The sequence below is a fragment of the Rhinatrema bivittatum genome, chromosome 10 (assembly GCF_901001135.1).
Source record: "Rhinatrema bivittatum chromosome 10, aRhiBiv1.1, whole genome shotgun sequence".
NCBI lineage: Eukaryota > Metazoa > Chordata > Amphibia > Gymnophiona > Rhinatrematidae > Rhinatrema > Rhinatrema bivittatum.
Genome location: NC_042624.1, coordinates 24,638,391 through 24,661,472, shown reverse-complemented (window position 1 = coordinate 24,661,472; position 23,082 = coordinate 24,638,391). Strand labels below are relative to the sequence as shown.

General features: G+C 41.4%; 2 protein-coding genes across 2 annotated transcripts in view; one reads left to right on the top strand and one right to left on the bottom strand.

Annotated features, from left to right (window-relative positions):
* RNF2 (ring finger protein 2) overlaps nt 1–23,082 on the top strand; it is a 197,853-nt gene that overhangs the window by 14,869 nt on the left and 159,902 nt on the right. The window lies entirely within an intron of this gene.
* LOC115100351 (protein Niban-like) overlaps nt 1–23,082 on the bottom strand; it is a 125,896-nt gene that overhangs the window by 24,744 nt on the left and 78,070 nt on the right. The window contains 3 exon segments of the mRNA XM_029618767.1: nt 6,533–6,700; nt 13,625–13,676; nt 13,678–13,740. Coding sequence (XP_029474627.1) covers nt 6,533–6,700; nt 13,625–13,676; nt 13,678–13,740 — 283 coding nt within the window.

Sequence of the window (23,082 nt, the reverse complement as noted above, 5' to 3'; positions counted from 1 at the left end):
GTTATTCAGTATTTAGAGCTTTTCTGAAGCCATATTGGGACGGGAACAGAATTTTTTGTTCCTCGAGGTAGTCTGAGAGTCTGGAGTTAACTAATTTTTCCATTACCTTAGCTATGAATGGGAGATTGGATATAGGACGGAAATTGGTAGGATCATTAGGATTTAAGTTGGGTTTTTCAAGAGCGGTTTGATGGATGCAATCTTCAGGTCGTCTGGGTAGATTCCTTGTGCTAGGGAGCAGTTAATAATGTCTGTCAGAGCGTTGGAGATTGTGTCTGGTATTAGCAGGAGAAGTTTGGAAGGGATGTGGTCTAATGGGTAAGATGAAGGTTTCATTTTCTTTAATGTAGAAAGTAACTCAGTAGTAGTGATGGGTTCGAAGGATTCGGTTTACCGAATACTGACCTCATTACGCTTTTCTAAGTACCGTGCAGAATTGCCATTACTTAGCCCTACATAAAGGATTTCAATCCCGGAATAAGCCTCTGTACACCACACTTTTTGGGTTTTTTTTATGCTGCGCTGCTCTCCGATGAACCTTTTAACTTTTCGGCTTTCTTTATCTGTATCGTAGAAGATTCCTCAATGTACAATGTTGAAGAGAAACGGGATCTGAGTGGGGCCATCGTATCTGTTCTGTAAAAGCGCGGGAGGAGCAAGCAGATGGCTCCGTCCATCTGCTCTGCTCGCTTCACATGGGAGAGTCTCTGTCCAAAGGCTCGGAATTCCAATGACCACTTTCTCCTGAGCGTGGTTTTCCCCGCTTCAGGTCGGAAAACCTCCAAAACAGCCGACACAGTCCTGCTAAGTTTCACAGTGGGGGCCCCGACGCAGAGTCGCAGGAAAAGAGAGGGGAGTGTTGATGTCTTATTCTCTTTACCCAGTAAGGTGCCACCTCACACGGCTCCCAGCATCGCCCGTGCTGGCTACTCATTTGCAGGAAGCGTGCACAGGACAGCCCCGTTTCTTCCTTGAACGACTAAAGAATAGTTTGAACTGGTCTGGAAGTAACCACAGGGTTCAAAGCATCGGTGAAATATTTGGCAAATTTTTGCACATATTCCTATAATAATTAACAACCTATAGCACAAATTCCTCCAATATGCACAAGAATTTCATAATAATTGCTAAAAAAAAATCCAATGCAGACATTAAGGCTATTAAACAGTACAGCCATTAATATATCCATAATTCATTCAATATTTAAGCTGGAGCAGCACAAATACTTTCAGCCAGGTAAGCACTCAGAATCTGCAGGCTTGATGGAGGTAAATCCGTTTCAGCCTTTATTTATTTAGACTTTTTTTTATATACCGAAGTATAGAGTCAGCCTTCACTCCGGTTTACATTGCAACAACTTAATACATATAACACATTCATATAACATATATTAAACCGAGTGCAAACAACTAGTTACATTTAGGCAAGGAGCGATAGTGTGTAAACGTGTATGAAGAAGTACGACCTGAATCGGCCTTATGATGTGTGAAACATATAAAGCTAAGCATATAAAGACACAATATAAATGTAACCTCGCGCAGGTGGTGTGTTAATGAGAGGATTTCAAAGGGGAGGAGAGGGAGAGGGATGGAAGGGTTCTCGAGACGTAGGGGGGACAAAATAGTTAGGACACAGATAAAGTAAAAGGGTTAATGAGAAAAGATAATGGGGTGGAAAGATGTTAATAAACGCAGGTCTGGGAGGGAACGTATGACTGCTCAGATGGGATTGGGATACCCAACTTCGTCTTTAAAATCTTGCCACGGTGATGCATCCCTAAATCATGCCCAGACTGAATTACTTTAACACCATCTATATAGGGATTTCCCCAAGATTATTACAATTAATCCAGAACACATCTGCAAGGATCTTGGGTGGCCTTGGCTATAGGGATCCTCTCTCCCACTCTCCCCCCCCCCCAACCCCCCAAGCCATTAAACAGTGAGTTTAAAATGTTTTATGCTGCTTTAAGACCATACATGGGAGGGTTCCCAATTATTTGATCAACAGGTTGGTCCATTATGTCCTAAATCGGGCTCCTCTCAGGGCCATCTCCTGAAGGTCTCTCTGGTAAAGGCACTGCGTTTGCAACAGTCGTCTACCGAGAAGCATAAGATGCCAAGATGAATACTTGGTATTTCATATATCGGTGGAGGCACGGTTATTTTGCCAGATATTTGGGGACCATTAGTCCACTCCTATGCATATTAGTTAAATTTAGTAAGTCTGCGAGTGTAAAGGTGCAGAGGAATTGGACGGAGGACTTATAGAGTCAGAGTCCATGCTGAATATCGGCCGCTAGGGATGTAATAGGATTTTATTTTTTCAGACCGGGGGTGCTGTTTTAATGTGGTAATATTAATACATATTTCATGAATAATTAATGGAAATTGTACTTTTGGGGAGGGATGTGTGGAGGGTGAGATGCCTGGGGTGGATATGTGCTATTTTTCTTAGAATACCTATCTGTGTGTATATATCACGCTGAGCAGTTCCTCAGACTCGTAATTAATGTGTGTGGCACCTGCTCTCTAACCCTGGCCTTTTGGGGCCTGATTTTCAAAGTGATTTATGCAAACAAAACCTTGTTGTATGCGTGTGCAATCACTTTGAAAATCCACTGGGGGGCTTTATGTGAGCAGAAGTGCAGGTGAAGCCCAGTTCTGTGCTTAGTTTTACCTGGACTGGCGAGAGGCGTCCGGGGGAGGGGTGCAGTTGGAGCAGGACAAGGAAGTTACAAACATATTTTCACAGAAAATTACACCTGCTCCAAGCAGGACACAACTTTCTGCACACGTGTACTGGGACGCACTTATGCACACAAGACCGTAGTCTCAGGCTTCAGATCTATGCAGTCTGATGAAAATTACCCACCCTGCCAAAGGAGTTAGAACATAAAAGTGGACATATTGGGTAAGACCAAAGGTCTATCAAGCCCAGTATCCTGTATGGAACAGTGGCAGGATCTCAGATAGTAGACAGATCCCAGATTGCTAACACTCAGCATGGAATCTACTTACTATTTGGGATCCTGCCAGGTGCTTGTGATCTGGATTGACCACTTTGCAGCTGTACAAGATGTCTGCCCATATTGTTGCAATAGGGTTCTTTTACTCAGGATGCCATCGTAGGGTTACTGTTTTACAGCCCAGCGTGCTAAGTGCACCCAACAGGACAGGGTCCTCATCCGGTCAGAAGCTGGCCCTTAATCGCCATGTCAGAGACTTGACTGTGTGTGCTGTGGCTGTGCAGGGTTTCCAGTACTGGACAGACAGAGGAAGAAGCAAGCTACACATCCTGTGCTTGATGAGCAGGGATGAGGATCGGCGTCAGAGCAAGTCCTTCTTACAGGAGTGTGTGAACAAACCTGCAGGGAACGAGGCATGGCAGGAAGCCACAGGGGGCATTCCTAGGCTGCAGCAAACGTTAAGGTATTAACGTTTGCCACACTCAAGGTATTGTGCTGGGGTTCCTCCTGTCAAGACCAAATCAAAGGCGAGGCACACACTCCACGATAGAAAATGACATCTAACTACCACTGGATGCGTTTTGATGACTTACAAGGGATATTTCATGGCATGGCTATGCCGCTGAAGATACTTGGATAATTTCATGGAATGAAGATTCTTGGATATTTCGTGGCATGGCTAAGCCGCTGAAGATACTTGGATAATTTCCATTAGCTGAATAAGCTATATCCAGCTAACTATAGACCTGCTATCAAGCCATTGCCCACCCCATGATATCCAGCTGTCTACATAGCCGGATAAATATTTACCCAGCTAAGTGGAAGCCACTGAACATAACCGGATATTCAGCAGCTGCCACTTAGCCAGATAATCCCTATTTACCCAGCTATGTAGCACTAAATAATCGGCCTCTATCTTCTATCCACTGAAACGGAAAGAAGCATTACCTCTCTAACTTGCAAGCTTGCTTGCTGGAACTGTTTATTTCCCTTCTCTTTTTGGCAAAGGAAATTCTTGTGTTTGTGTTTTTTCACATTAATTTTGGTTCAGTGTCCTACAGTATATAAATCACTTATATCACTACACTGGCTCGCGATAAAATTCAGAATAGACTACAAGATACTAACCATACTACACAAAATAATATACGAAAATCAAACTAACTGGCTAAGTACATCAATAAAACTCCACTCACCACAATGAAACCTCTGCTCAACTAACAAAGGACTCCTAAAAATTCCACCTGTTCAATCCAAACAACTCACCTCAACTCATGAAAGAGCCATATCCCTAGGAAGCCCCAAACTCTGGAACACTCTACCAACTGAACTTTGAACACAACAAAATTTTAAAACCTTCAAGAAAGAATTAAAAACCTGGATGTTCACCAAAGCCTACCAAAACACCCAATGACTCTTTTGTTACTCTCCTCTCCCTCCCAACCTGTTAAACAACATAACCTACCTGCTCTATGTAACATCTGGAACCAATGTAAGCACATAATATAATCTGTCTAACTCGATAACCGAAATCTATTTACAACGCCTCCACTAACCTTTTGTTAACACCCTCATTAACCTTTGGTAACATATTGTTAATCATTGAAACTTTTCTAACATGTTGTTAAACATGGAAACTTGTAAACAGTTGTGATGGCGAAACCGAATGACCGTATATAAAACGCGATAAATAAATAAATGAATGAATATATGCCACGACCCTGACCAATGCCTGCAAACAAACCCTCACTCCCCCAAGCTGCCCTTGGTACAACAGTTCCCAAGCTATGAATGCATTTCGTTCCTAAGCTCTGTCTCCGACATACAAGCCACCCATATTATCTGACACATGTGCATTAATAATTGTTCCTTGTTAAATTTTACTATAATATGTTGTAATTTATACTGTAAGTTGTTAACTGTTCTAAGTTACTCTATAAAAATGAGCAGCCCATGCCTTATTTGTGTTTCAGTTATATGTGAACCGATGTGATATCTCAATCTAATGTCAGTATACAAAAACAATTAAATAAATAAATAATAAATAAATATGCTACAGATTGCCAAAAATTATACTTATATGTTTGTTTCATTAATTATCCTGCCTTTCCCTTATCACATTTAAAGTAAATCGGAGAAAATTCTTTTAAACTCAAAGCATAATTAAGCTCTGGAATTCGTTGCCAGAGGATGTGGTTAAGGGAGTTAGTGTAGCTGGGTTTAAAAATGTTTTAATATGTTCCTGGAAGAGAGGGCCATAAACTGCTATTAATCAAGCTGACTTAGGGAGTAGCCATTGCTATTACTGGCATCAGTAGCATGGGATCTATTTAATGTCTGGGTACTTGCCAGGTACTTGTAACTTGGATTAGCCCCTGTTGGAAACAGGATGCTGGGTTTGATGGACCCTCAGTCTGACCCAGTATGGCATGCTCTTATGTTCTTATGATATGACAGAGGCATTCAAATATCTCAAAGGTTTCCATGAACAGCAGGTGAGCTTTTTCAATGGAAAGAAGGCTCTAGAATGAGGGGTCATGAGATGAGGGTGAAAGAGGGCAGACTCAGGAGTAATCTTGGGAAATATTTCTTTATAGAGCGGGGTAGTGGATGCATGGAAAAGCCTCCTAGTGAAGGTGGTGGAGACAAGGACAGTATCTGAATTCAAGAAAGCATGGGATAAATACAGGGGATCTCTAAGGAGGTGATGGGAATTACAATGCTGAATTAATTGGATGAATGGGCAGACTGGATGGACCATACAATTTTTTTCTGCCATCATATTTCTACCGTGTTTCTACGTGTAAATAAATAGCTACAAAAACAATGTCTGCTCACCGTTTTGGCAAAGCAAAATCTTTTGTGGGGAGCTGAGGCAACAAAGCAGGGCTTCTGCTGCTCGCCTTTTAGCTGAACATCTCCTGTTACTGCTTTTAGACTACAAGGAGCCTGATTCATTGAGGCTTTTCTCCCCTGTGTGTCTATCGGAAAAGACCTTGATGAATCAGGCCCAAGTCACTGGTTCTAGCCAGAGGGCGTTAGGGTTATTGTTAGCAGAATTTAAATCCCATGTTACAGGGTTCTGAGAGGCGCCCACCCTCAGGACAGTCAATACAATGACCAGTCTAGGATCTGTTAAAAAACAGGGGACAACTCTCTGGGTGGCTATGAATGAAGGCTTATGGAGCAGGAATCCTAGCATTGGTGACAATTGAACTGGAAGAAAAATGACAAAGGAGGAACTACCAGACCAAAAAACCAACAACATGGGATAAGCACAAAGGATCCCTTGTTATGAAGAAGCAAGAAGAGCGCCAGAGATCAATGGAGGGGTCTACGGCATTGATTACAGAATGAAACTGGAGAGAATGAATTGATCCTAATAGTCCCCCCTATATTCCAGCATATTCTGTTTCTATGATAGCATCAATTTCAGATTACAGTCATTTTAAATAAACAATTTCCAATTCCCCCCTTCTAATTACCTGCATTCAGTATGTCACCACCACAGATTGATCTGCAGCCTGATTCCATGTATGTTAGAAAAAGGGTAGCACTACCTACCATGGTTCTGATGCCTGATGCAGTCGTGCAAGACCGCGCCAAACTGCTTCTGAGCTGCCTCGTCCTGGAAGCAATAGAAACTGTGCTTTGTGTAGGGGTGCCACAGATAGACAGGAAACACACTTGGCAGGACCACAAAGGCCTGGGCATTCTCCTTTTCAGTAGAAGCTTAAAAATAAACAAATTGGTTAAAAATAAGTCATACTACATACTTTGTAAAATGTGACTTTCTTATACTCCGATTCAGTGAGATCTGATTACAGAGGAAGGAAAATGACTCAGAAATACATCAGCTTGTATGACACTCTTGGGAACAAAACCAGTTGTCTGCACAGAAAGTCATAAGATTTGAAGACTGGTTGAAGACTTGTACCGCACAGAATCAATAGATTTCAGCACCTAAAATCTTGTGTGCCACAACACCTCACCGAGGCACTATTACTTTTCATGCCCATGAGAACCAAAGAAAATGAACTATGCAATGCTAAGTCAGCCCAAATGTCCATCGAGCCAAGCTTCCTCATCTCAGACAATGGCCAATCCAGGTCACAAGTACCCTACAGATCTTAAAGAGCAGATCCATTCCTCGCTGCTCAGTCCCAGAGAAAAGTGGCAGCTTTCCCAAGTCCCTGGCTCAGAGCTATCTCCAGCTCCCAGGGGCCATCAGCTGCCAGTATTCAAAATGGCATGGGCCATCCATTGCTCCTACCATGTGACAGGAGCCGGCCAATGGTTTCCGGTAGTCCTGTTACATGGTAAGGGCAAAGGGCTGCTGGCGCCATTTTGAATACTGGCAGCTGACGGCCCCTGGGAGCTGGAAATCACTCTGAGCTCTTGCTGGACCATCAGAGACATTGAGAGAGTCTTGGGGGGGGGGGGATCGGGAGGGTGGGGGCCTTTCCATTTCGTTTGAAGGATTGGGGGGGTTTTTGTTTCTTACATGTGCAGTTGCTATCAATTTTTTTCTTCCCAAATGCAATGAAATAGGAAATTCACCTTTATTTCCTATTGTTGCAAATGACTACATATCTCTAACCTCAATCATTTTTCTCGTCCTTCACATTCCGTTTCCTGAATGTCTTTTTTGAGTGTCTGCTTAGTCTTTTTTGAGTGACCAGAACTGCACACAATACTCAAGGTGCGGCTGCACTATGGATTGATACAGAGGCATTAGGATGTTCTCTGTTTCTTTCTGAAGCATTCCTAACATTCTGTTTGCTTTTTTGGATAATGTTGTGTCATACGCAAATCTGATCCCCTCACTTGTGCTCCTCTTCTCCGGATCATTTAATGTGTTGAACAGCCCTGGTCCAGCACAGATCCCTGGGGCATTCTCCACTGGGAAAAACTATTACGTTTTTTCCATGTTTCCTGGCTTATTTAGCAAGTTACCAACCCACATTTGGCCACTGCCTCCTATCCCATGACTTTATAATTTCCTGAGGAGTCTCCTCATGAGGGAGTACTCAGTCGATGTAGCGTATCTGGATGGTGAGAAGGCTGGCTCAACCTCAGGGCCAGATTACGGCCAACTGATGCCCTAAGCACAGCCCAGCAATGGCGCCCGCTCGGCCCTTCCTCTGCTTAACTGACAAAACATTACGACTCAGTGAGGGCTGAAAGTGAAATAGATTCAAAATTCAGTTTTCTTCCAGGCCAGACCCCACAACTATATTAATATAAACTTTTTTATGTTATCTTATTTAACAATAAATAGCAGTAAGCAATATAAGCAAATTATTTACCTATAACTAGGGGAAACAGAAACAAATGTATATTTTAACACTCTGTGGTAAGTCATAATTATTCCAACTTCTTAAATTACAAGTGCTTTATGAGAACCCTGCGAGACTGGGCATCTAATTCAAAGATGAAACTGAATGTAAGTGCAAAGTGATGCACATGGGGAAAAGTAACCCGCACTGTAGTTACACGATGTTAGGTTCCATATTAGGAGCTACCACCCAGGAAAGAGATCTAAACTTCATTGTGAATGATACATTGAAATCTTCGGCTCAGTGTGCTCCAGTGGTCAAAAAAACAAACAATGTTAGGAATTATTAGAAAAGAAATGAGACTAAAATAGAGAATATCATAATACCTCTGTTTCACCCTGGTGAGACCGCACCTAGAGTAGTGCGTGCAATTCTGGTCGCCGCACCTCAAAAAAAGATAGCTGAACTCTGAAAGGTACAGAGAAGGGCAACCAAAATGATAAAGGGGATGGAAAGGCTAAAAAGGCTAGGGCTGTTCAGCTTGGAGATGGCTGAGGGGGAATATGATAGAGAATAGAATGGGTAAATGTGAATTGATATTTACTCTAAGAAAGTTACTAAGAAGTACATTCAATGCAAATTGGAGAAAATCATTTCACTCAATGCATAATTAATCTCTGGAATTCATTGCTAGAGGATGTGATTAAAGCAGTTAGCCTAGCTGGGTTTAAAAAAAGTTTTGGACAAGTTCCTGGAGAAGTCCATAAATTGTTATTAACCAGGTAGACTTGGGGAAATCCACTATTTATCCCTTGGCATTAGCAACATGGGCTCTGTCTACTGCTGGGATCCTGCCAGGTGACCTGGATTGGCCACTGTTGGAAGCAGGATACTGGGCTTGATGGGCCCTCGGTCTGACTCAGTATGGCAGGTTCTTATGTTCTTATGTCAATGAAGGACCAATAAGGGCAGAATGAAGTGAATAAATGAATACATAAGTACTGGCAGCACTTATATATTAGACAAGCAGGAGGAGGTTAAAATACTCTACACCTCTCGCTTCTCATGGGGAAACCTTTTGGGAGTTCAGGATAGGGGTGGTGAGGATCTTTTACTAATATTTTGTTTAAGTTAGGGAAGGGGGATGGGGTCGGCCCCACTTGCAGTGCTAATTTTTTGAAGATATTGATGGGGCAGGAGGAGGAAGAGGCTTTTTTTACACCAATATCGAGTAAGCCAGTGAGTAACAAAGTATTCAAGACAACTTTATCTCGATAACTTTGGCCAAGTATTTTCAGTGGAAGATACTTTGCCACTCACCAGCTCACTGAGCATTGACCTCTATGTTGCTGCTTCATTATATCATGGGATAATGACGACAAACTTTGCATGTTAAGGACTTTGATTCTATCACTCAATGTAATCATCTGTGGGCACTATTTTTTCATCTGAGAAACCCTGCCAGTTTTTTCTGACATCTACCATCCAACTAAACCTTCATAGGATAGCTCCAAGTCAAAAGACTGCAGCCGCCAGCTCCGTAACCATTCTTTTGTGCATCACGATGGAGCACGGGGAGAATTACCTCCAGGTGCAGATGGATTGCACGCACATGGTCCTTCTGTACCCATACGTGGCTTCATCAGCGCCAACAGTAAGAAACAGGATCAAGCAACTCAAGACTGTGCCACAGCAAGCCCCGAGCCGACTAACCTCAAATTACACTAGAGGTCCATCAGCTTCAGCCTTCTCCTCGCTGCAAATCCGTTCGCACTGTTACCACGCGGTGCCGAATCTTACATCACGGTCAATCAGAATGTTTTACTTTCCAAGAAACTAGCGCGTCGTCTTATCTCAGCATTCTCACCATGGCTTGCTCAGCAGCGAGTTACTCATTATTATTATTATTATTGTAAAATTACCCATCTTGCACGCATTTGTTTACCTTTGCTGCTTTCTCATCTTAGCCCCAATCTTCAAGTCCTAACTCAGTGCAGTATTTGAAAGTATTTTAGGTTATGTGGTTTATGACAGATGTGCCTTTCCATTTAACAGTGGATTCATATTACAGTGCAGCAATAATACACTGTGCGTGGAATACCAACAACAAAGAGAACAATACAGGAATTGTGTGTGTTAATCTGTGACCTTCTGGGGAGGAACAGCCAGGCAAGAAAGCTTAAGGAGCTGTGCAGCAACCTGTTGTAACATAGCTTACAGCCCAAAGCTTGAAGTCGTGGGCCTGGCTGCATTGTTCAATGTGGCAGCCTGCCTGTATCTTGTCATTATTCCTAGGAATAGTCTATTCCTTTAGGAGTCGATTCACCCCCCTGCATTTTGGGCTTCCACCTGGCAAACAGCAGCAGATATTTAAGGTTTTCCTGAATAGTAATTATTGTGAAAAGGGTCTATTTGGGAGGTATTCAAGAGTGACAGTCTCCATGGTTTGAATAGAGAGGAAGCCAGCGTAAGCACTCCTCTCCTCTCCTAAACCAGACCTAGGTTTGTCACCTCACCCAGGGCTTGGTTTTCACCCAAGAAAAGTACATTTATTTGAGGGGATCAGGGGAGATACTTGTACAGTTTCAAAGGCCATAACATAAAACCGGGCCCTCTAGTTCATACACCATGCAGAGTCCAGCTTGTTACATGCACAGTACACAGTGGGCTTAGTTTGCGTTTAGACAAACTAATGCATTTTCAGGGAGTGTGAGTTTTAAAAAGTAATAATCACTTATTGTTCAGCTCTACATTCCCTGCGGCCAGGAATGGTTAGACACAGCGCATCATCCTGCAGCTCCAATCAGCATCACTCATGTTGTGTCTCACCTGGCTAATGCCGAACCAAGCCTGGCCATGGGCATCAAAGCAGTTAATTGTTAATTGCACTTTACACAACACAGACTCATCTCTCCAGAAATATAAGATGTTTGATATACTGCCTGAAGCTCCTTTTTAATGACTATCTCAGAGAGCTTTACAGGAAAACATTGCACCAAATGAGTCACCTGGCAAACTAATTAAAAATCACAAAACAAACAAACAAATGTGCTTTCTATCTCATCTAAGACAATAGCGCAGTTTACATAATTGGTACCCATGCAGGGGGAGCTCTCCTGTCAAGCCTGGTCTTTAATGGATTTCTTAATTGATTAAGTGGTAAAAGCTTTAAGCAGTGAACAAACGTTACATACATAATATCCAGAATAAAACAGAACCAACAAATATATAAAACAAATAAAATATGGTAAAATCCAAAAAATAAATAACAAAACCTATGTAAGAATTGGGATGTGAAGAAATACAAATGTTTCATTTTTTGGTTTATTTGGGGGGGGGATTCCCCCAAATTTCATTTCATAAAATAACAAAAAAAAAAAAAAAACAAACCCCCAAACAAAATGGCAAAAAAAAAAAAAAAAAAAATCCCAAGGCTTTCCAAGGCCTCCCTCCCACCTACCCTAAAAATGTTGGGCCAGGATCCTCCCCAGCTCCCACATACTGGGTCCAGGGGGGGATCCGACACAGAGGCCTAGGCCCAAGAATGAAGCACTCAGCTTTGCGTAGGCCTGATGCTAGTGCCGCTCTGGAGACCAGGTCCTAATGCCTGGGCCTCGATCTTACCCAGAAACTAGGCCCCAATGCCAGGGCCCAACCCAGAGGCAGAGTTCTGACATCTGATCCTTGGCCTAGACCTAGACCAGGGCCCAGCCCCAGGGTCGATAACAGGGCCCAGTCCCAAATCCTGAGCCTCAGCCTAGGCCAGGGTCAATGCCAGGTCCCGATGTTTGGGCCCGGGCCCAGGCCCAATGCTGGGGCCCAGCCTGGAGGCCAGGTCACAACAACTGGGCCTCAGGTCAGACCAGATGCCAGGGCCTTAGCCCAGGATCAGGCCCAAGCCTGGAGCCCTGGCCTCTGAGGTCAATTTCAGATATCTTTTGTCTTTTTCCTCTAATGTTTACTTTTCTAGTCTATAAATCTGTTGCCTTTGTAATAGCTCCTTTTAATTTGGCCCACTGTTGTTCCACTTCACCCATTTTCTTCCAGTCTTCTAGTTCTTCCTCCAAGAACATCCCATATTTTTGAAATTCAAAACTCGGGTCCTCATGTGACTTCTTTGTATCATCTTTGTGAGAAGATTTCTATACTGCCCCTTCAGACTGCCCCGAGAACATCTCCATACAATAATTATACAGCTACCGATTTATAGGGATGTGCACACACATTTTTATTTTGCCTTAGTCTCGACATTTGGAGATTTTTTTTTGGGGGGGGGGAGGGTGTAAAAAGGAGTGGAGGAGTAGCCTAGGGGTTAGAGCAATGGGTTATGAACCAGGAGATCAGGGTTCAAGTCCTGCTGTCGCTCCTTGTGACCTTGGGCAAGTCACTTTACCCTCCACTGCCTCAGGTACAAACTTAGACTGTAAGCCCTCTGGGGATAGGGAAATACCTACAGCACCTGAATGTAATCCACTCTGAAGCGCTGAGAAAAGTGCAAAAAAAAACCCCTGGAATATAAATCTAAATAAAAAGCATGCCCTGTTTTGCTAACAGTGTGCATTATTTCCTGAAAATGACAAATTGATGACATTTTTTTGTTGTAACAAAACAAAAAACCGCTCATTTATCATGTTTATGCTTTTGTTTCAAATGAATGCACATCCCTACTGATTAATGAATCAAATTCATTCAAGAGCTCATGGGCCGGATTTTAAAACATGTGCATGCGCTACCCGGCGCGCGAATATGTACGCCCGGTTTTATAACATGCGTGCACATGTTATAAAATCCGGGGTCAGCGCGCACAAGGGGATGCACAATTGTGCACCTTGTGGCACCGAGCCTTACCCGAGTCCCACTGCCTTCCCCTGTTCCCTCCCAGGCCGCTCCGATTTCGGAGCGGCCTGGGAGGGAACTTCCTTCCCCCCACCCCACCTTCCTTTCCCCTACCTCCCCCGCCCTTCCCCCCACCCAGCAGCTGTTCAGAGGCCTCTGGCCACTCCCCCACCCCTTTTGTAAAGCCCCGGACTTACACACATCCCGGGGTTTTACACGCATTGCTGGGCCTTTTCAAAATAGGCCCAGTGCGCATAAGGCCAGTTATGCGCGCAAATCCTCCGGACTTACGCGCATAACCTTTTGAAAATCCAGCCCTATATGAACAGAACAAACCCGAATATGAAAACTCAGGATTAGGGCCCAAATCTCACAATGAGATGATATTAGGTTTGTAATACTGAAACAATGGCTTGCAAAAGTCAGACAGTAGGCAACTTCTAGTATCTATCTGCATATACATTCTGTTTAATAAACTATTTCCTATCTGTTGCATTAAAATGTATATATACTGCTGAACAATTAGCTTTGTGATGCTTACCAATGGGATCAGGGAAGTTCTTGTCAGATATCACATTGTATTCTTCCTCGGAAAAGTACCACCTTCCCTCCTGATGGAAGAATTTTACTTTTAGGTTCAGCTCCCTTTTGGCAGGCCTGAAGGGAGAAAATAAGAGAAGAAAAAAGCCTTACTGAAAGCAAATATTACCACCTGCTAATCATATAATACAGCATTACTATCCATAAGAAATATAAGCAATAGCAATGGACAGGAAGGGCATTTGCTGTGAGTTAAGGTGTTGGTACGACAAGCCGAGGGCTCAAGGAAAACTCAAGGGCCCCTTATCACACCAAGAGCTTTACAAAAAGACATGCTCGACAATTACAATGCAATTTAAAAACTGCTTCAGAACTGCCATGATGGTGACTCTAATGACTGTATAGTGCTTCAGATTTCCTTACCAGACAGGAAGAAAATATTCAGCATCAACCAGTCGGAATGAAGACATCTCGGCCCTGCCTATACCCAGGTATTACTGGGAAGTCTCTCACTTTGGGTGGGGGCCTAAATTTTCTCTCTCTCTCTTCGTTTTGGGTGCAGGATATATTTTTTCATTTACTTCTTTTTGGTTTATTCCGGTTTGCTCGGGGAGACATGCCATGTAGGTAATGTCACGGTTATTAATAAGTGCTATAGATGAGTAATTCTCTCTTCCCAAAAGTTAAATGTGCTTATGTCACTTTAATTACCATATATAAAAACTATGTCTCCAATTAAAAGCAAACAATGTTTAATTAGCTCAAAAAGGAATGTTTGTATATTTGTCAACTGGAGCATCATTAAGACTGAAAGGTGTGATTGGAGAATCTATTTTCTCTACTGCTTCAAAAAAAAAAAATGGGCTCTATATATTAAGAAATATTTGAAGTGATTATAGATGGTTAAAGGCTGAAGGATTTGTCTTCTATTGGTACGAAGGAGTTAGATTTTTTAAATATTGCCCCTAAGGCTTCTTCCAGTGTTACTGGAATACAGTAATACTCCAGTTACTGAGCAAGGAGATGTTAACCCGCCAGTGATCTCGTTTTGTACAGGCAGGCAAAATGTAAACCATCACTGTCTAAGTCCCTGATGATGAAACATGGACTGTCAGATTCCTGGAGACCGCTGCAGCCAATTGATTAACTTTTTTTTTTCAGTCCCCTACCACGCATACTCACAAACTGAATTTTTTTTTTTTTAACATTCAAATGGTTGATGCCTTTAATAATTGAAACTGGAATTTAAAGCATCCTTATTTCAAATTATGTTGTATTTTTAATTTCTTTCAACTGACTAACACCAGGATCCCAGTTTTTGACATAGATCAATAAGATAATCTAGGAATAATTTTCATTTTAACATGAATGTACTGATACTTATGTACACAATCTGGGATGCTTTTAAAGCCACATTGTGGAAAGGAAATGATCAGTTTTTGTGGTAATACAGCTTGGACTAAAGAATATCTAGGGATGGGAACTTGAAGACAGTTGCTGTGCAGAGCTCCGTAACTCCTAGATCAAATTTTGTTTCCATTCAGTCAGTTTACTTCTAAAATGGGTAAACATAAAAAGAAGGTCAAGGCTTACCCCTAGAAGCCTAATTTCCTACTGCTGGTGCAGATGAGGATGGATCTTTGGGTGTCATTTGGCACTGGCGAGTTACTGGGGGAAGGAAACTCTGTTGATGGAGAAATGGTGGCCTGTCTGGAGCATGAAATGATGCTGAGCTTCCCGGACCAGGAACCTCCTTTGCCTCTAGACCAATAATCTGGCTGACATGCTCGTATTCGCCAAGGTTACAGAGGTCAGCACAGACCTGGGACAAGCTTTAGATCCACCGTCACTTGGCTGCCATTATCCAGCATGTGGGACAAAGGATGCTGAGGGTATTTAGACAACTTGATTGGTCTGGGAGCAAAGCTGGATCAATAGGGGCCACTGGAAGATCTGCTAGAGACTGTGCCCCATTGTGCAAATCTCTACTCCTCTTGCATGAAGGTTATCTTTAGGGGCAGCCTGTCCAGACCACCTGGGCTTCCACTGGCTAAATACTGCATGACCTGTTAAGACACTTTCTAGCCAAAAGGTTGATTAAATATTGTTTCCTTAACTGGCAACCTTCAGTTATTGGCACAAAAGCAAGAAAGTCTTATCTTGGAGCATAAGGGTAAACTGAAAGTCTGAAGCATTCAGTTTAAGAGATTAAGTCCTTTTATACAAGATAATCTTATCATCCACTGCACATTGATATTTAATTGTTGGAGCTCACCTACAGCCCATATGTGTATTAGCAAGAAATTAATCTAACTAACTAAATATATGGAAAACCACTCCAGGCATCTAAGCTTGTGGTTTTTAAATTTCCCTAAGTAAGCATTACAACTCCAGTTGAAATGAATTATATTACATTATATTTAAAGAAAATACCTGACAAATATTGTCAGTGTTGCTGATGCTATACCACTGAATATAAGAGGTTACAAAACTTTATTAACAATATTATCCCCAAATCACATTAAAAGTGTGTCATATAACACACCACACTCACACATTCATACACATTCACTCATCAAAATCAAACAGTAATGGCACAGGCATGAAATAACTTTTCATAACATGATATTACACATATGTATCTATAATCCCTGTGGCCTACGACACCACTTACAACCCTAGGGATACGAATCTTTAGCTGTCTGTTAAAGACTGTTTTTCTTACGTCACAGAACCATTATTTTATATCAATCCTTTACCCCTCGATAACTTCTATCACCAGTATTTCTGTTATTCAGACTTAATTAGTTCACAGGCCCATGTCACCCTTGTTCCTCTTTGTTCTTTCTTCGATTTGAATCCCACCACTGTACGACTTCTTTCTCAGAAGTGAATCGCCTTTTATTCTGATGTTATCACACCAGCTAACACCCAGTATGAAAGCACCCAAGGTGGAAGTCAAGGTAAAGCTTAACTGTCTGACAACAATTAGGTCCAAACTGGAAAGGTCATCACGAAAAACAGAACACAGCTAGTGTCATTTATGGGTTTGTTCTTTTGGAACAAACTAGCAGGCTTTATGGGTAGGAAGGATCATTTTCGGAGGGACCACAAATTTATGTGGGCTGTTATAAAATTGCCCCCTAAAGAAGCTGAATATTCCTAGACTCTTAAAGTGACTCAGGAAAGAAGGAAAGATTTTTCTTTCAATGAATCAAGATACTGGGGCGCTTGGCACGAAAGGATGAGATTGTGTTTTAGAGGAGTGATATGGTTTGGGGTGAGCCAGCTGTGTTAGTCTGCGTACCCTAGGGGTTAGAGCGGGAACCAGGAGAATCAGGGAGACCACGCCAGCTCCTCGTGAGCTTGGACAAGTCACTTTACCTTCCTGTGTCTCAGGTACAAACTCAGATTGAGAGCCCCCTGGGGATAGGGGAAATACTTGCCAAAAAGTGGAATATAAATAAATCTAGCTTTCCTCCAACACTTTGCTACCCTTATTAGTTCCTGCTTCTACACCTTCTTTCTTGGATCCCTCATCTTTTAATGGGCTACAAATGAAGTGTTAGTATTTTTCTGTATATATTTAAATGTTCTAATTTCTCTTTTTCTGTGTCAAGTGTATTCTTGAAGTATTAATTCTTGAAAAAAAAAAAAAATAAACAAAGAACCAGGTGAACTGGAAAAAGAAGCTACAGCATTGGAATGCAGACATCTTCCCAGGGGAGATAAAATTACAACGATTACAGGTTAAAAATGATAAACTAATGAGCCAACAAGCAGGCGGGATCTATCTTTCAGCAGCATTCAAGGTATTATGCTACAAAGAATTAAACGGGTGGGTTCTTAGCTCAATATTTAAAGCCCGGAAGAAAAGAAACAGGATTTGGGTGAGTAAAATCAGTTTAAGCAATACTATTCTAAAATTGGTTCTGGTTCCCAGAGTTTACAAGATTTTCTAGTTCTGCTGATCAGATCAACTCTTTCTGTGGGCACAGAATGTGTATGTAAACCCATCACAAATAACAAAACTGAACTTGCATTTACGATCCTCCGTTCTCGTAAATCTGCTTGGCCCAACAGCCTTTCTGTGGAATTTTACTAAATATTTAATAGACTCGTTCCAAAATTAGACATTCTATATCAATATTACTTTCAAGAAGGTAACATGAAAAGAAGTTTCACAAAGGCCATGACTATGGTACTGGAAAAGCTGAACCAAGGTTCGTTACGTCCAAAATTGTAAGCCTATCTACTAATTAACACAGACTGAAAAGTCCTTGCTCAGAATGCTTAGCTGGGGATTTAATTCATCAGGACCAATCCAGTTTCCTAAAAATTAAACTTCCCTTGCTCAATAACCTCTTTTGTAATATTTGTTTTTTATTTTAATTTTTTCTATACCGGCATTCGTGAGGGTATCACATCATGCCGGTTTACAATAAACAGTGGGGTGATAAACGGAAAACAGTGAACGGTGCTAAAACAATAATAAAGTTACAGTTACAATAAAACAGGGAGGCGTAAAACTAGGAGCGAGAAAAAATAATAGGAACTTTAACATCGAGTATTAACCTGAAGTATGACGGGGTACAGAATAAAGCATTTTGTGATTTGCAATGACATGTTCATTTGAGGTAATTGCGGTTTTAAACATAAGGTGGAAAATAGAAAGGTAGAGTTTTTTACATAGGGGTAGAGATCAGAAGTAATGGTTTTCTGGATATTGGTAGTGCTTGAAGGTAGGTTGTTAGGTGAGTAATGAATTTAATCTGAGTCTGGGAAGGCTTGTTTGAAAAGCCACGTTTTGAGTCTTTTCCTGAATGTTGGGAGGCAAGGTTCCTGTCTTAGCTCCGTTGGGATAGAGTTCCAAAGAGGAGGTCCTGCTGTGGAGAATGCTCTGTCTCTGAACGTTATGTGGTGGGTGGTTTTGGACTGAGGTACCTGAAGAGAATCTTTAGTGCTCTCTTATGAGTCTGGAGGATGTGAGTTTTTTGAAAGGGATTTGAAGGTTGAGCGGAGCGATTTGTTGGATGGCTTTGAATATTGTGGTGATGGACTTATATAGTATTCTATAATGAATCGGCAGCCAGTGTAGGTCTTTGAGAATTGGGGTGATGTGATCTCTTTTCCGAGTATTTGTCAGAATTCTGGCTGCCGTATTTTGAACCATTTGAAGAGGTTTAGTATGTGATGCTGGGATACCTAATAATAAGGAGTTGCAATAGTCTAACTTGGAGAAGATTATTGCTTGTACGATGGTCCTGTAGTCCTGGTTGTGGAACAGTGGTTTTATTCTTTTTAGGACATGCAGTTTATGAAAGCAGTCCTTGGTGGTTTGGTTTATAAAAGCTTTTAGGTTTAGCCGATTGTCGATGATCGCTCCCAGATCTCTCACTTGGGCTGTTTGTAAATTTACTGAAGGATTTGTTGGGGTGAGGCTGTTCTCAGTGGATAAGAGAAGGAGTTCAGTTTTTGCTGAGTTTAGGATTAAATTCAGACTGGAGAGGAGGGAGTTGATTTCTTGGAGGCATGATTCCCATAGATCTAGGGTTTTTTTGATGGATATCACAATCTGGACATCATCGGCGTATAGGTAGTATTTTAGGTTCAAGTTGGTTAAGAGCTGGCAGAGAGGGAGGAGGTAGATGTTAAAGAGAGTGGGTGAGAGGGATGATCCTTGAGGGACTCCTTGAGATGAAGGGTAGCGTTTGGATTCTTTATTGTGTATTTTGACCTTGAAGCCTCTGTTTTTCAAGAATGTGCTGAACCATGTGTCTCACCCTAAAAAAGGAACCATTTACGGTCCCTCTCCCTAGATGCTGAAAAAGCATGCAATTGACCAGAGTGGAAGCATCTATTTTAGATTGTTTTGGCAGTGAAAATAATTTTGTGGCTGTGGTTTATAGTTCAAGGGCGAGTCTCCTAGTTAATAATATGTTATCTGACTTTTTTGAACTAGGAAAAGGACCCCAAACAAAGGTATCTCTGAACCCCTTTATTCTTTAAGTTTGCATTGGAACCTGTACTTGGTGCAGTCAGATGGATAAGTTGATTAATGAGACTCATATACCCCAGGTTGAATGCAAACTGTCTGCACTGATGATACTGTGTTATATATTTCTAATTCCTTCTCAAGTTCATTAGCTCTCATTTAAATTTGGGGTCTTCCCCTTCAATATTCTTTTATCATAAGACTGGGAAAGTTTAAATGGGTTATGTACAATATGAAATATCTTGGAATCTTATTTCATAATAAATTATCATTAACCATCATCAGCAACATGAACAGAATCTATTCTGATTGTTCTGCTATCTGTTTAGTGTGGTGGAGCAGACTTGAGTTGATTAAAATGATGCTTGCTCCTAAAATTAGTATATAAATCCCAGAATAATGCTAAGAATCAACCAAATGTTATCTTACATTTATTGATTCACTTCCAAAATAGCTCACAGTGATGTAAAAACTATAAAGCACTAAATAAAGTTAACCACTATACTGTAACATATTACTATGCACAGTTTACCAAACTAGTCCCTATTTAAAATGGTGGGAGGAAAAAATCCCTCTGTGCTTGTGAATGATGATGTCTTCTCAGAACCTTAAGGATAAGCATGACTTTCCCAATGGCACTATTTCAAGTGGTTACAGTCAGTGGTAATTTTCTAAAAAAAAAATGTAAAAAAAGGTAGAGAGGTGGAAGCTTCCATCTTTCACATTTTCTCTAATGGGAAAAAGAAGCAAATTCAAAGAGGTTCCAGGTCGGTGGCCAGGCAGGACCTTGGAGAAAAGCACCACTGGCTACAGCTAATATACTGTTTTCAGACTTGTGAGTTAGGAATTGAGATCTTACGCTCGTCTCGATCTTCTTTTGACATGTACTAAGGTTACACGCCCTGGCCATCCAGTGCGGAGAGGATATTAGAACATTAAACAGAGAAAATGTGGAAGGATGAATCTGGTTACATAGATAAGTCCATAAAACTCTTGGACATATGTTGAACCAAGTACATAGAGTAGATCTTTCTGTCAATATAAATACAATTGCTATGTTTCATAGCTCATAAGATCTCTCTGGACTCCTCCCAAATAATTCAAGGCTGGTCTTGGATCATCTAATAAATGCTTGTCTTACTGCAACGACATTCAAGCTTTTTGGAAGCAAGTTGGGGGGATAGGAAACCTTGCAGTGAGAATATCAAACCGTTATACTAAAATCTGCTACTTTTCAAGAATTCCTTTCTGCTGTTTGGTTAGCTTTACCTAATGTATCTTTGGCAATAAATCTGTTGCAGGTGACTGGAAAGATTAGATTTTGCTGGAAATGTGCTTGCATGCTTTATAAATATGAAGCAGTGGCTATGGAGAAAACTAACAGTATTGCCAAATTCTTTATATGGAATCCTGTATATATTGCTTCCTTGGGCTGAACTGCAGTGAAAGTGTAATGATTATTGATCTTGACTTGTTTTTGATGCAACTTTCACGCAGTACTGACTGGGTGAATGTCACATCAGGACATTCTAGAGAAGTAAAGTTCCTAGATAAAATAAATGACGGCTTCATGGAGCAGATGGTACGAGAACCAACAAGAGGAAAAACTATTTCAGACCTGGTCCTTAGAGGAACACAGGAGTTGGCGCAAGAGGTAACCGTGTTGGAGCCACCCAGCAACAGGGATCACAACATGATCAAATATGACTTAACTGGATGGAGGACACTAAAGAAAAACTACTGCAACAGCATTTAACTTTCAAAACGGTGACTATGATAAAAAGAGGAAAATGTTTACGAAAAAACTGAAAAGAGCAACTGCAAAAGTTTAGATCAGGCATGTAAATACCATCTTGGAAGTGCAGACCTAGTGCCGGTGCAAGAATGTTCAGCCGACCTAGGCGGTGATGTTACCTTATCACACGATCTCTCTCGCTCTCCGGCGATCTCACAGAGAGAGAGAGAAATCGCGCAGGTGCCGTGCAATGCCCTCACAACGACCGCGGCGCTCGCAGCACCCTAGGCAGCCACCTAGTTTGCCTAATGCCTCCCGCCGACCCTGCAACCAGATGTATTCCACACATTAGAAAAGGTGGAAGGAAGGCTAAACAACTTCCAGCATCGTTAAAAGGTGAGGTGAGAGGCTATAATAGCTAAAAGAACATCTTTCAAGAAATGGAAAAGGGATCGAATGAAGGAAACAGGAAACAGCATAGGCCTTGGCAAATTAGATGCAAAGCATTGATAAGGAAGGCAAAGCAGCTTACCATGAAACCAAAAACTCATAATAAAGTCTTCTACATTTACATTTGAAATAAAAAGCCTGCAAGGGAGTCAGTTGAGCCATTAGATAATCAAGGGGTAAAAGACATACTTAGGGATGACAAAGCCATAGCAGAGTGACTAAATGAATTATTTGCTTCTGTCATCACTGAGGAATAAGTAAGAGAGATATCCATGCCAGAAATAATATTCAAAGGTAATGAATTCAAACAAACAAATCTCAGTGAACTTGGAAGATGTACGAGGGCAAATTGACAAACTAAAGAGTAGCAAATCACCTGGACCAGATGATACATCCCAGAGTGCTGAAAGAACGGAAACCTGAAATTGCAGACCTGCTATTGGACATTTGTAAATGGTGGAAATTGTCATAAAGAATAAAACTGCTGATCATACAGAGGTATAGTTTAATGGGTCAAAGCCAACAGGGATTTAGCCAAGGGAAGTCGTGCCTCCCAAATCTGCTACATGTTTTCAAGGGCAAAAACAAACATGGATAAAGGTAAGCCAGTTGATATAGTGTATCTGGATTTCCAGAAAGCATTTTACAAAGTCCCTCATGAGAGAAATTGTGAATTGGTTAAAAGACAGAAAACAGAGAGTAAGGCTAAATGATACATTTTCCCGGTGAAGAAAGTGCCCCAGGGATCTGTTCTGGTACCACTGCATTTTAATGTATTTATAAACAACCTGGAAATGGGAACAGTGAGGTGATCAAATTTGCCAATGACACAAAATTAATCAAAGCTGTTGAATCACAAGAGGATAGTGAGAAATTGCAAGAGGGTCTTGCTAAACAGAGACTGGGCATGCAAATGGCAAGTGAAATTTAATGTACAGAAGTGCAAAGTGATGCATTTAGGGGAAAGTAACCCAAATTATAGCTGCACAATGCAAGGTTCCACATTAGGAGTCACCATTCAGGAAAAGGATCTAGGCGTCATCGTTCTTAATATGTTGAAATCTTCTACTCAGTGCACAGCAGCAGCCAAGAAAGCAATTAGAGTGCTAGGGATTATTAGGAAAGGAATGGAGAATAAAACAGAGAATATTAGGGCATCTGTATTGCTCCATGGTGCGTCTTCATCTTGAGTATTGTGTGAGGTTCTGGTCACTACATCTCAAAAAAGATATTGCAGAAATAGAAAAGGTACAGAGAAGGGTACCCAAAATGGTAAAGG